We start from the raw sequence: 15,142 nt of genomic DNA on the forward strand, positions 1-15,142 counted from the left end.
TTGCAAACTAACAAATATGAACCTAGCACTCAACTTAAAGGTATTTGTAAGGCGGTTTATTGTAGTACACGAAAAAAGACGTTTCGGTCAATGTGACCTTCTTCAGTTACGGTGGACACCGCATCTGGAGGCACGTTTGCCCCTCTCCTATATACTGACAAGCTCATTACCTTATAGAGATCATTCTCCTCAATGCCTAAAGCACCATTGTCCTTTCTGATAGATGCCTATAAGCTCTACACAATCTATATACCACACGTAACTGAAGAAGGTCACATTGACCGAAACGTCTTTTTTCGTGTACTACAATAAACCGCCTTACAAATACCTTTAAGTTGAGTGCTAGGTTCATATTTGTTGCTTTAACGGTTTGGGAACCTAACCTTAGCACCATCTTGAGTTGGGCTCACGGCAGTGGCGTAGCGTGGGGGGGGCGGGGGGGGCGGTCCGCCCCAGGCGGCACGTGTGTGGGGGCGGCGCGGCAGCAGCAATTCAATTCCTCTCCTCTGACTGGGAGAACAGCGCGGACTCCGCGGAGGCACAGTGCAGGCGCTTTCTACCTTCTACGCCACTGCCTTGCTGGACTCGGACTCGGAGCCCCGGCTGCTTTCCGCTCCTGAGCCGGTGCTGGGCGGAGGTGTTGGCCGCTCGGGGCTGGTTGTTCGGTCGGAGCTGCCAGAAGAACACGTGGCGTGTGGCTGAGGTGACGCAGGAGGAGCGGATCCCGGGACACAGGAGCCGGTGAGTGAGGGGGACGGCGGGAAGCGCTGCCCAGCCTGCCCATGATGTCTGTGAGGGGAGGGAGACACCGCGGTATGTGATTGCCCCTTGAATTTCATTCCATCATGTAATGTTATGCTACAGGGGGCGGCATGTAGGTAATTACTCCCTCTCCCCCATTTACTAATTCTAAAGTTGAGGCTCCCTAATCCTTGGAGTTGGATTGCCTACATCTTCATAAAGCTGATATTATGCAAAAGAGTTGGGCTCTGTAGGGAGAGGACATGGGGGCTGTGCAGAGGAGGACATGGGGGGGCTCTGTAGGGAGAGGACATGGGGGCTGTGCAGAGGAGGACATGGGGGGGCTCTGTAGGGAGAGGACATGGGGGGCTGTGCAGAGGAGGACATGGGGGGCTCTGTAGGGAGAGGACATGGGGGGCTGTGCAGAGGAGGACATGGGGGGCTCTGTAGGGAGAGGACATGGGGGGCTGTGCAGAGGAGGACATGGGGGGGCTCTGTAGGGAGAGGACATGGGGGGCTGTGCAGAGGAGGACATGGGGGGGCTCTGTAGGGAGAGGACATGGGGGCTGTGCAGAGGAGGACATGGGGGCTCTGTAGGGAGAGGACATGGGGGGCTGTGCAGAGGAGGACATGGGGGGCTCTGTAGGGAGAGGACATGGGGGGCTGTGCAGAGGAGGACATGGAGGGCTCTGTAGGGAGAGGACATGGGGGGCTGTGCAGAGGAGGACATGGGGGGGCTCTGTAGGGAGAGGACATGGGGGGCTGTGCAGAGGAGGACATGGGGGGGCTCTGTAGGGAGAGGACATGGGGGGCTGTGCAGAGGAGGACATGGGGGGGCTCTGTAGGGAGAGGACATGGGGGGCTGTGCAGAGGAGGACATGGGGGGGCTCTGTAGGGAGAGGACATGGGGGGCTGTGCAGAGGAGGACATGGAGGGGCTCTGTAGGGAGAGGACATGGGGGGCTGTGCAGAGGAGGACATGGGGGGCTCTGTAGGGAGAGGACATGAGGGGGCTCTGTAGGGGGAGGACATGGGGGGGCTCTGTAGGGAGAGGACATGAGGGGGCTCTGTAGGGGGAGGACATGGGGGGGCTCTGTAGGGAGAGGACATGAGGGGGCTCTGTAGGGGGAGGACATGGGGGGCTGTGCAGGGGAGGACATGGGGGGGCTCTGTAGGAGGGACATGGGGGACTGTGCAGGGGGTACATGGGGAAGCTGTGTAGGGGAGGACATGGGGGGCTGTGCAGGGGAGGACATGGGGGGCTGTGCTGGGGGGTACATGGGGAGGCTGTGTAGGGGAGGACATGGAGGGGCTGTGCAGGGGGGTACACGGGGGAGGGGGGCTGTGCAAGGGGAGAACATGAGGGCTCTGTAGGGGGTGTACTGTGGGTCTGTGCAGGGGGAAGACACGTGGGTCTCCTTACACTGTTTTATGGTGCAGCTCTCGGCAGGGCAGTGGTTGAGGTTCAGTAGGGTCATCACGCTAATACATACACATATATATATAGAGAGAGAGAACTGCAAGAAGATGAAAGTCTAGAAATTTAGAAATAATAACAGCAGAGTTAGTAGTAGACTAAAAATTAGATCTTTGAGTGTAGTGTGGGCTCTTCGGATTCTTCCGGATTATCAGCGACCAAAGGGGCGGCAAATTTTTCGACCGCCCCGGGCGCCACAAACAGTTGCTACGCCACTGGCTCACGGTGTTCTTTCTGTAGTTGCAAACTGTCCTCCTTTGTGTTAACTACCTTACATAGTTTTGTATCATCTGCAAATACTGATATTTTACTGTGTAAGCCATCCACTAGATCATTAATAAATATATTAAATAGTAGGGGGCCCAATACAGAACCCTGTGGTCCCCCACTAGTAACCCTGGCCCAATCTGAGTATGCACCATTAATAACCACTCTTTGTTTTCTATCACTAAGCCAGCTACCTACCCATCTACACACATTTTCCCCTAGCCCAAGCTTTCTCATCTTACTTACCAATCTTTTATGTGGGACAGTGTCAAATGCTTTAGAGAAGTCGAGATAAATGACATCCAATGATTCTCCTTGGTCCATTTGAGAGCTTACATCCTCATAGAAGCTGATCAGGTTAGTCTGACAGGAGCGATCCTTCATAAATCCATGTTGATATGGAGTTTAACATTTATTAACATTGAGATATTCCATAATGGTATCCCTTAGAAACCCTTCAAAAATTTTACCCACAACAGATGTTAAGCTTGCCGGCCTATAGTTTCCAGGTTCCCTTTTACACCCCTTTTTGAATATTGGTACCACATTTGCTTGCCGCCAATCAAAAGGAACAGACCCTGTTTCTATAGAGTCTTTAAATATAAGGAATAGAGGCCTGTCTATCACATTACTTAACTCCCTTAATACCCGAGGGTGAATGCCATCAGGGCCTGGTGATTTGTCAATTTTAATCTTACTAAGGCGGTTTTGCACTTCTTCCTGGGTTAGGCAGGTAATACTTAATGGGGAGTTTACATTATCACTCTGCATTTCCCCTGGCAAATCCTTTTCCTGTGTGAACACTATTGAGAAAAAAGTATTTAAAACATTTGCTTTTCCCACATCGCTCTCTATGATTTCACCCTCATTGTTCTTTAAAGGGCCGACACCATCAATTTTAATCATTTTACTGTTTATATAATTAAAGAATAGTTTGGGGTTTGTTTTACTTTCCTTAGCAATGAGTCTCTCAGTTTCCACTTTTGCTAAATGTATTTGTTTTTTACACATTTTATTTTTTTCTCTATAACTTTTTAATGCTTCTTCATTGCCTTCTTGTTTTAACTTCTTAAATGCCTTACTCTTGTTATTTATTGCCCTTTTTACATCCTTATTTAGCCACATCTGTGTTCTCCTGTTCCTAGCCCTTTTATTTCTGTACGGTATGGCTAGCTAGCAGTGGGCATGTAAAACTGATTTAAATATGTCCTCCTTACTACACTGTTCTCTGAGGTCCTTCCTGCCTGAAGCTATGCTCAGTCCTCTGTTCCTTACTGTTCTTTAGTCCTTGCCTGTATGGCAGGCAGCTTGAGGCTTTTACAGGTGTCACTCCTTCGTGGTGGCTCCGGCTCTGGTATGCTGCTGTGCCTTGAGGTGTGTGATGAGGCCTGCAGTCTCCTGCCCTCCGGATTTGGCTGCTGGGATTGTTGTACCCGTGCAGCCACTTCCCTGGGGTGAGCTTGGTCACAGCTCCAATCCCCAGGCTTCCCTAATCTTCCACTTTCCTCTCTCTTCACTCTGCTCTTGGGACAAGCTCCTCACAGCTCCTGTCCCCTGTACAGACTCTCACAGACTGACTAACCTCCAGGCCAGAATTAAGAAGGAAGCTTTCCTGATACCAGGTTTTGAGCTCCCCCTTCTGGTCTGGAGTCAGGAAAGGTGTTGTATGCTGGTGTTATCTGGCTAGGGAAACCCAACTTGCTTCCAGGCATGACATCACCCCCTGTGAGGGAGGCAATGCCACTGTGGCAACCGGACTCCTGGGGTACCACACGGGTACATAACATTAATACAGTGAAGTGCATGGGACCAGCACATAGGAGAGAGGGGAAGCAATGGGGTTCTCCGCCACCTCCTTACAGTAACACGGAGCCAAAAGGCCTGGCACCCCTCAGCGTAGCACGGTGGTGCAGTCGCCACAGCAACAGGTCTCTGATATGGACTGTCTTGATTCCCGGCTGCGATACGGAGGATACCGTTTGTTTTTTCTGTTTTTGAGTATGTTGGACATTAAAGAGACTTTGTTTTGAACTTTCCTGTGGTCACTGCCTGTCTGTCACACTGCACCAACCCGCTTGCACTACAGTCATTATTTTACATCATTATTTGTAAGCAAAAAACAGGAGTGGAACAATCAGAGGATTATCACCCACTCCTGGTTTTGGTTTAGAAATACGGATGTAAAATACTGACCAAATACTGAACGTGGGAACGTGGCACAACAGCTAAAAAAGAAAGTGTAGGTGTCTGGAGCCCTAACGACTCGTGGGCGCCACATAGAGACAAATATTCCAGCCATTCATGTCTTAGATAGGAATATCCCTTTAAGCCATCAACTTTTGGAGCTTTAGCAAACTACTATATCCTAGCTCAAGGGAGAAAAACAAGATTGTTTTCAGTGCAATTATCAGAATTTAGGTTACAGGATTTGGAAGAGTCATAAAATTTAATGCCGAGGTTCCTGCAAGTGACACTCATGAAAGAGCTTCTCATATCGTTCACATGGTTTTGCATGAAGTCATTTTCATGCGGGCAGATCAGTTTTCTGCACACCCTGTTAGAACGCTACCGTCGGCCTCTCCCCTGCCTGAAACGGCTGCTTACAGAGAACAATAGACTGTATTCAATAGCAAGGCACAGGGAGGGTTTGTGTCCCTTGAAGCAATTTGTCTGAAGAGCACAAAGGACGAGATGCGGAATGTAAAGTTGTCTGAGCCTTTTAATCCGTCGTTGCTGCATTCTGTAGCCTGTAGCCATTTATAATATTGGTTGTTACTGTATATTGTAAGGGATGATTTTTTTTGATAACACTCTATATTTTATCATACGGTCATATAAAGTAAACCTACAATTCATGTCTGAAAGGTTTTGTCCACTACTTTTATATTGACACCCTATCTCAGTGTTTCGCAAACTCCAGTGCTCACGGCCTCCCACAGGTCATGTTTTCAGGATTTCCATCGTGTTCCACATGTGATGAGACAATTCCTGATGCCTTGATGATACTTCCATCACCTGGGCAATGCTAAGAAAATCATGAAAACATGATCTGTTGGGGGCTTTGGGGACTGGAGTTTGGGAAACACTGCCCTATCCGAAGGATGGGCCAAATTCAAAAGATTTAAGGCCAGCACTGGTAGATAAAACTATATTGCTTCATCCAGAACTCTATCGCGTTTCAGTCCTTGTAAAAGGCAAATTTAACAAAAAAATGTATGCTAAATAAACATCTAAAGCCAAGAAGATCCAATCGCAACACGTGTAATGGAACTTCAAGACGTCATTGAAAAACAATGGATTCGCAATGGATTCGCAATATGTAAGTTAAATGAGTTGCCCTATTTCAAAAAATTCCAGTCCCCAGGCACAGTTTTTTAGAAAAAAAACTGTGCTTACCACCTCCCCACTCTACTAGTCTAGCTATCTATTCCACCACTGCTCTCGGTATCTGATATGGGCTGCAGCATTGATATCACGTTGACAGCGGTGCAGCCAATCAGCTCAAGGACCTGTTTCGGCTACACAGGTTCCTTCATGTATCACAAAGTTTTGCCGAGCTATGAATGTTTTGATAAATCTTAGACAAAAATGAAACATTTGCATCAGTGATAATGAGAGGTGACCTCCACCATGCCTAGTGAGGAGCATCACCAGTGCCGGCCTTGGGTAAATGTCTCTACAAGAGCCGTATTTATTGTAGATTTTGCTGTCAAAAACAATAAGAATCAACAATAAATGATCTACCGATGAACTTCTTCATTAACATTGGACGTTTTTTCTACCATCGCCATGACACTAGCAAATTTTCAGGATAAATGAGCCTTCAGCCAGAAACGATGGTTGGTTTTTGCTTTGATTTTGTACCTCCGGAGCCGAGCTTATCATCATCAGCTAAGTATGTGCTAAATGATCTTTGTTTCTATGGAAACGCTAAAAATAGTTATAATTGATTCCCCCAAGTAAGATGAACATTCATTAAACCCTTAGTGATCGAGTCAATTTTGACCTTAATGACCTACCCAAATTTTTTAAATCTGACCAGTGTCACTTTATATGGTATTAACTCTGGATCGTTTCAGCGTATCCCAGTGAGTTTGTTTATTCGTGACACATTGTACTTTATGTTGGTGGTTAATTTAGGTTGAGTTTTTTTTACAATTATAGGATAAAATATTGGAAAATTCTCCAAACGTCTGGACACCAACTGTGATGGAAAACCTACTTGATTTTTTCTGACTGTCCCACAGGCCTGTGTATTTTCAGCATGGATGAATTTGTATAGGGGGGATACTTGTGTACTAATTATTGGTGTTCACATGGTACCCTTGATGTAGGAGTGGCATCATTAGCTCCCAGACAATTTTACCAGTCATGCCAATTGTCAGGGGGCAGTTTAGTGGGTTTATTTGGAGGTCCCTACCTTCATAAATGAGAAAGGTGCATGTGTACCCCGATGCGCGCTCACACATTTTAGAAAGCTTGATGCCCCATTTGGCTAGTTTGGAGAGGATGAATTGGCGAAATGACAGACGGCCCTTGAAACTCATAAAGGACACGTCAACTGCAACAATTTGTCCAAGGGCATAGGAACTTAAAAATAAATGCTTTAGAATGGAAATTAGGGGTTTCAATTTATTTAGGTGATCATAGTTGGGGTCATTTCTTGGGAATTATCACTAAGATGAAGGAATCTCTTTAGGGTTTCACAATGGGTTCAGGACATAACAGCTGCAAATACACGGGTGCTGTGGGCAGTTTTTGTTGCCCAATAGAAGCAGAGAGTGTTTTTTTTTAACTAGACCCATATTGAGGGTAATGCCCCCAACATTGGTTTCATTTCAAGGACGCTTGTGGGGATACATGAATGGGAATGGAGGGATCTGGGATTTTTGTAAATATATTATCAGACAGATAAATTTGTTTGGTGGGTAATTAATTGTAGGACTTCAAAAATTTGGAATCTAAGGAGTAAGGATTCCCTTTATGGAGAGTGGCATGCCAGGTCTGACATGCCAGTATGAGGAGACTTAAATGCCTTGCATGCTCCTCTGGGAAATTAAATATGCAAATTTTCTCTTCAGAGAGGAAGAGGACTAGAACTCTAGCGCCACCCATTGGAAGAAGCCATATTTCAAGGCTCGGTAAAGGGTTGATAATGACTTTTAGGATTGCTACTTCCTATAGGTAGCTCTAGAGTTCTAGTCCTCTTCCTCTCTGAAGAGACAATTTGCATACAAATTTGGGAAAAATCAAAAAGGGGGTGAATTTAGTGACATCTACTTTTATACCAGGGGCTGCTAAAAAGGGGAAATTTGTGCGGAAAAGGAATGGTCGGGATCCCACAATGGAGGGGGAATTGCAGAACCTGATCCTGCCTTGGACATTTTAGTAGTGACGATTGACTCCGCTACTATCAGGCTGAGGGATCCTGTAGAGGAAGAGGAGTCGTCACTGGCTGAAAACACATCTGCTTCAGAACCGTCAGAGCAAAGTAGGGTTTACAGTACTGTATGATCGCTCTGTGGTAAATGTTCTGCGGGCCATTATTTTATTTTACGCCTTCCTAACAAAAAAAAATAAACCTAATCTTGTTTTTTTCTTTTATATAATAACCCTAATTCTAGCCCTTACGCTTTTTAATGTGCATTGGCAGTTGTTAAGGGGTTAAAAAAGTTAGATCTGATTTGAGTCTCAAAATAGGATTTTTTTTTAAGTACACTTAGGGTGTGTGCACACGCTGCGGATTCTTCTGCGGTTCCGCAGCGGATTTGGCCGCTGCGAGTCCGCAGCAGTTTCTGCTGCGGTGTACAGTACCATTATTCCCTATGGGAATAAAAAACCGCAGTGCAGACGGTGCGGACTTTTCCGCGTGGTTTTTCTGCGGTTTTGAAACTGCAGAAAGAATTGACATGTCAATTCTTTCTGCGGAATCCGCAGCAGTTTACCATCTCCTCCATTGTGGAGATGAAAAACCACAGGGCAAAACCGCAGAGCAATCCGCAGGTAAAACCGCAGGTCTTTTGACCTGCAGATTTACCTGCGGATCCGCACAGCAATCCGCAGCATGTGCACGCAGCCTTACAGTTGATTTATGGTTGTGGCAGATGGTTGGCACCGTAACATGCTAGTTCATACCTTCGGACTGTCCCAGGTTTACCAAGACTGAATTCAATTTTCAGTCATAGTGTGACACAACTCTTTTGTTGGAATACCCGGGACAGGGGCTCTTTCCCTGTCCTTAACGCTAGGGGCGCCCTAGCTATCCCTGCTCCCCGGATTGCTTCTAATGGTGAAGATGCCAGGGTCACAGACCTTGCTGAACTACTAAATCAGCCCTATATCGGTCCCTTCCTACACACAGGGAAATGGGTAGTAATAGTGTATATATGTACGCAAACCAGACTAACAAGGGAGGATGTACAGGAATAAATGAAATGCCAAACATAAAATTATGCACTCGCAAACAACAGAGAGGTACACCAGAGAGAAAAGGAAGGAAAACCAATTAAGAGAGGATGAGGATTTGAACGCAGATGATAAAAACAAAATGAGCAAATACCCCACGGTAAATAAATAACTGAATAGTAATAGCGCATGTAAATAACAAGAGGGACTTAATTGACACTATTTTGATAAAAAAAAAGCTGTTATATAGCTACAGTGTGAATCTGTTCTTACACATTGCATTTATACCAACTTATGTTCCGGCTTATTTCTTTGGTTTTGCTGTAGTTTCTTATAATTTTTTTTTTACAAACAGGGGCGAGGTCCCCCTTTGAGCCAGACATTCATCTATATAGCTTCCTATGGACAGGTGGCTGCATAGTCAGACCTGGGTCCTATTCTGCCCCCATTTATATTGAGGTCGGCTGACACAAAGTGAGGTTTTGTATACTAGAGATAGGACCATCCCGATCAGGTACACCTTGTACACCTTTTACGCTTTTTTGATCAAAATAGTATTAACTAAGTCCCCTATGGTATTACATGCATATTTGCTCATTTTGTTGTTATCTTAGGTTTTGTCTGTGAAATGGCCGCAGTGTGAACGTGCTCCTACACATTGCATGTATGCCATTTCTTTTGGCTTTGTATTATATAGGTACAAGTTCCCTAGGGAGACTAATTAGAAAAATAAAAAAAAATAACAGTAAAACTTCCCAGTGCTCTATTTTTAACCGGAAAGTTATTAAAATGTAAGAAATATATGTATATATATACAAAAAAAATCTGGTATTGCCTAACTGTCTGAACTAATAACATGTTATAACATTTATATTTCATTTCATTAAAAAAATGAAAAAAAGAATGCATCTGGTCACTCCACCTTAAAAATGGGCTAAAAAATGGTGAAAATGGGAAAAAATTAGTAATAATAATAATAAAAATTAATAATAATAAAAGAAAAAAGAAGCTAAAAAAAGGTGAAAAATTGGAAATAATAATAATAAAAAGGGGCTGAAAAGGTGAAAAAGTGGGAAAAAATTAATAATAATAATAATAATAATAAAAGAAAAAATGGGCTAAAAAAGGAGAAAATGGGAAAAATGATGATAATAGTAATAATAATAATAATAATAATAATAATAATAAAAATAAAAAATGGGCTAAAAAGGTGAAAAATGGGAAATAATAATAATGAAAAAGGGGCTAAAAAAGGTGGAAAAAGTTGTGAAATAATAATAATAATAATAATAATAATAATCATAATAATAATAATAAAAGCTAGTACTCGTGGAAGCCAAATAAAAATTGAAAGCGAAGTGGTGTCATACCCCATATCCGCCAGTAGGTGGAGCTTACTTGCTTTCTGAAGCCATTATCGATGAGCTCGATATTCCCGAGCATCCCGCTTGTTCCACGCGTTTCCAGTCGTGGCCCCGCCCCCTCCTGTGGATAGGCGGGCGGCTGCTCCGGTCTATCTCCCAGGGATGCCGCTGATGCCGCTCGGGGCTGGCACAGTGGAGACGCCGCCGCCGTCACTGTCGGTCGGGCAGCAGCTGGCAGCGCACAGCCCGGTGTCACACGGTCACCCTGTCAGCTAGAGGCGCCGGGAGCGCTGCACCACGCACCGCCTCAGCGAGGAAGCCGACGGGCGGCACCCGGAGCCCTCTCCCCGGGGACGGAGGAAGGTGCGGGGGGAGAGGAGCAGGATGGATCTGTCTCCGGGAGGGGACTCGTTATCCAGCGGACATGACTTGTTCCGCAGCTTCCCGGACTCCGAGGAGCTGGAGTCCCCGTGCCCCGGCGGGATGCTGGAGCGGATCCTGATGGAGTCGGTGTGTCAGCAGCAGGGCTGGATGCGGGTGTACGGTGAGAGTCGTGCGATCTGATCGGCGGCCGATGTTATTCTCCTCTGTAGTGGCGGCTCATTGCCTTATAGATTGCCATCCATTGAGCCGGCTGTGCCTCCGGGCGCTGGTCACACTGGTGCGGCTTCTCCACCTTTTGGGGATCATTTTATTTATTTTGCAGAAATGTATGTATTTGGGGCAAAAAAAATCAGTTTGACAATTGCGTTTTATTGAACACGTTGCACCGTCGGCCTCCTACAGCCTCTGCGCCTTGCACTGTCCAGTGTCAGCCGCAGAATGAGTCAACGGAGAACCCATCAGTGAGCTCCTTATGGCAAAGCTTGTCATTTTTATCTACTCTGAGCTGATTTATGGCCACAGATCACATACAAGGTAGGAAAAAATGAGCCTGTAAGAGCAAAAAAATAAAATAAAAATATATATATATATTATGGTCCGCGAGGGTAAACTACCCCTTTTACATTGATTTTGATGGCATGATGACCAAAAAGAAGCTTGTGGCTGTTCTTATCTCGCCCATTTTGTGTGGGGCTGAGGTTGCAGAAGTTTGGGGCACTGATTTTTTTAAGTTTTGACCTGTCGCCTGATGAGGTGCAAGTTATATGGACACAGAAGACAGGGCGGTGTGCTGGGACTTGTGGTCCCTTGTCATCTAATGTAACATAGTGCTTGTCATCCATATGCTCTCTGGGTCTTAAAAGGGAGAACAATGCTAAATCTTTCATCTTGACTGGTTCGCCTCCGTTTTTAGACCCCCGTTATGGGGGCCGGTGCGTGCCCGGACCTCCGCTCTGTGTGCCCGGACCACCGCTCTGTGTGCCCGGACCACCGCTCTGTGCAGAAGCCGCATATTTAGTGCCTGGAGTTGGATCAGATCTCAGCCAGACGCACCAGAGAGACCTGCAATGTATCAGTCATTGTTTGTTTGTTTATTTCTTGTGATTAGTCCTTTCCTCTCCCCACCTGCTGTGAATCCTGCGAGCTCTTGGCGGCGGTGTCGCCGGTCCTTATACGATGGAGAAGCTCTGCACATTGACTTTATTATTGACCGCTCTGCAGACTCCGATCCCATCTTCATTTCCTATCGGACGCTTTTTTTTTTTTTTCTTTTTAGCTTAATTAAGCTCAGTCCCCGCACCCGGCATTAGCAGAGAACACCCTTTTTTATTTCCTTTTGGCCACAACACACCCGCAAGTGATTAAGTCACATATGTGTTGGCAATTCCTATATTCTAGCAATTGTCAGAATCCGTTTCTGAAAATAGCAGCGCGTTTTGCGGCTTTGGGAACGCCGACCGCTCGGATTTCCTCCGAAAACCATCAAAGTGTGAAGAGAAGAATGGGAATGGTGCAGAGACCTTGACAAGGTCAAAGTACGTCTTCAGTTATCTGTCGGCGCCAGCGGGATCACTTTTTGGATGCTTTGGTATTCGGTGGCAGCTCTGGTGGGCTCCAGTGCTTGCTTGATATGAGACTGTGCCTATTATCGAGCGGCTGAGGGTCAGTGTTAGCGTTACAGTAGTCCACGGTGTATTGTTACCTGTTTTCAGAGACGTTACAGTGGTCAGGTGCATCCCAGTGATGAGTGAACGCTCGGGTAAGGTGTTATCCAAGCCGACTGTCTTCGGCGTGCTCGAATAATATGTCCCAAGTCCCTGCGGTTCCATCTCTTGGTTCAACAGTCGACTGTCTAACAAACCGGCAATCCCTGCATGTGTTGCGGCCATCGAACAGTCGCGAGAGATGCAGGCGCGCGGGGGGCACTCGAGCATATTATTTAAGCATGCCGAAGACACTTGGGTAGCACCCGAGCATGCTCAGATAACACCTTATCTGCGCACGTTCGCTCATCTCTAATCATCTCCTTATAGGACGGCCATGCATGGTGTATTCACATTGATTGGACTTGGAGTCGTGTTCTTAGAACACCTGATAGCTGAATAATTACATTACCTTTTAAGACATGTAAGAATGAAAATTTATATTGATAGCTCTGGATTTGGGATTCTCCCAAATAGGCATTTATAGATTGGAATCCCGGCTCATTTTGGGCTTAGGTGTTCAGTGCGTGGTCTTCATATCACCAACCTTCTGCTCCTCTGTAGAATGGGGAAGAGTATGGAAGGTTGGTAAATCTGTCATCATGGAAACGCATTAGTCTGGATTGGAGCAGTGTAGACACTTTGGTACGTGTGAGATCGGTAGGTAAAACTTCGAAACGCGTTGACTACAGCAAAACCGCATGTACTTTCTGTCTGGATTTGGGTTGAGTATATGGGATATCAGCAGGGCAGATTATTCTCAAATCCTCCTTATTTGTGAGATTGGTGGTTAGCACTGTAGCTTTGCAAATCTGGGGTCTTAGGTTCCCTGTGCGAGAACAATATGTGGGCCATTGCAGTCCAATATGTCATCATAAGGCATGATTCCACCTGCTTTGGGGGTAGAAATGGGCCCCTGGTTGCACCAATGATATGTCCGCCCCCGCTGGGTTGATATCCAACCCAGAACAACATCTGCAAGGAGTTTGTATGTTCTCCCTGTGTTTGCTGGGGTTTCCACCGGGTTCACCGGTTTCCTCCCACATTCCAAAGACATACTGATAGGGAATATAGGTTGTGAGTTCCAATGGGGACAGTGATGATGATGTCTGTGAAGCGAGTGAAATAAATGCTGCAATCAAGAAGTTACAAAGTTTTGTATTTTTTTTTAAAGATGGAAAGAAAAAAAAATGTTTCCAAAAGCGCACGTCCCTATCTATCCACATTTTTATTATTTCGTGTTCTATGGCTTGCGATGTGTCGTGCTCCAGGGTTATTGCCTTAAGGTTAAATTACGTTTCTCTTGAGATATTTCAGATAATTTAATAATCCAGTTTTCTGTTTATTCCAGATAAAAGGAGATATTTCTATGTCACCTGCAGGGTTGTTCCTAGCTCGCCTCCTGCCATGTTCACTGCTCTTATCGGTCTCCAGACCCGGCAATATCAATATATTGTTTAATATCCCTGAGTAAATGTTGTGGAAGGCTTCTCTGCAGCGTATCACATGTTACACGACAGTGAACCCTGATCCTGGCCGCTTTCTTTACTGACATGAGCTTAATGTAAATATATCCTCCCGGGTAAACTTTACCTTCGCCTATTGTCTGCCTCTCGCTGGGTGGGTCGCACCAGCAATTCAGATACCAAGGCTGGGATTATAAGGGGCTACTGTCATGTCAGATGCCAAAAGAGCTGCATGCTTCCAAGCCGCGGGGGACCTCAGGAGCTGGACCCCAACCAATCGGCTGCAGCCTCTAGGACATATTATAAAAAAAAATCTTATGAGATGATAGATACAATTTTGGCCACATTCAGTATGAATACAAATACTGATGTAAGATACTGACCAAATGCTCAATATGAACGTTTCCTTAAACTGAAGAGGCAGGAAAAGACAAAGTGTACGGTAAATTGCTCGGTTCCTTATTAAACAATTGGTTATTCATTAATTACAAAAAAGGAATGGGAACTACTGTGCTTGTATGAATACCCCTATCCTCTTCTGTAGAAGTGACTTGTCCGCCCGTGAGTCATCTCCGAGTCATAGCCACTGTTAATGAGCGGCAGCCAAAACTTAGTCGGAGCTCTGCGTAGCTAGTGGTGGCGAGAAGCGAGTCTGAGGCTTTATTCGCACGTCGTAGTTTTTGATCAGTATTTCATCAGGATCGTCTTCTCAAAGGCAGGTGTCAGTCTTTCAATTCTACTTTTCCACGCCTGGTTTTGGCTTACGAATACTGGGCAAATGCTGATAGTGTGAACGTGGCCTTATTGGACATCTTGCTGTAGGCTTTGTTGCAGCAGTCCTGCAGATTTGCCGACGTTTCATTGCTAAAGGTGAAAAGTCTGCAACAAACAAAACGGACATGCTGCGGCAGTCGGTTTCCTCTGCGGATTCACGAGTTAAATTTTGTAAAACCTGGCGGTGTAACTCGCAGCCGATCTTCGGTCTGAAAATTTGGATGGGAAAATGCGCTCCTTATCAGAGCCACGTGAACTAGTGATGAGCGGATGTGAACAGATAAGGCGTTATCTGAGCATGCTCCTGTGCTGACCGAGCGCATTCAGCGTGATCGAAAAATATGTTCGCGTCCCCCGCGGCTGCATGTCTCGCTGCTGTTCGACAGCCGCAACGCATGCCTGTTTGTTAAGCGATCCCTGCATGTGTTGCGGCTGTCGAATAGCAGTGAGACATGCAGCTAGGCGGGATTCGAACGTATTTTTCAAGCACGCCGCAGACACTCTGATAGCACCCGAGCATGCTCAGATAACACCTTATCCGGGCACATTCGCTCATCACTAA

General features: G+C 45.8%; 1 protein-coding gene across 3 annotated transcripts in view; it reads left to right on the top strand.

Annotated features, from left to right (window-relative positions):
- The first annotated feature begins 10,331 nt into the window (after positions 1-10,331).
- RASAL2 (RAS protein activator like 2) overlaps positions 10,332-15,142 on the top strand; it is a 284,068-nt gene continuing 279,257 nt past the window's right edge. For 2 of the 3 annotated variants that reach the window (XM_073571302.1, XM_073571304.1), the window contains exon 1: positions 10,336-10,797. In XM_073571302.1, coding sequence (XP_073427403.1) covers positions 10,638-10,797 — 160 coding nt within the window. In that variant the 5' untranslated portion in view covers positions 10,336-10,637. Of the gene's footprint in view, positions 10,798-15,142 lie in introns of all 3 variants that reach the window. The other variant, XM_073571305.1, reaches the window with a different exon arrangement.

The sequence above is a fragment of the Dendrobates tinctorius genome, unplaced genomic scaffold, assembly GCF_039654945.1.
Source record: "Dendrobates tinctorius isolate UK_male_01 unplaced genomic scaffold, ASM3965494v1 ptg000029l, whole genome shotgun sequence".
NCBI classification, from domain to species: domain Eukaryota; kingdom Metazoa; phylum Chordata; class Amphibia; order Anura; family Dendrobatidae; genus Dendrobates; species Dendrobates tinctorius.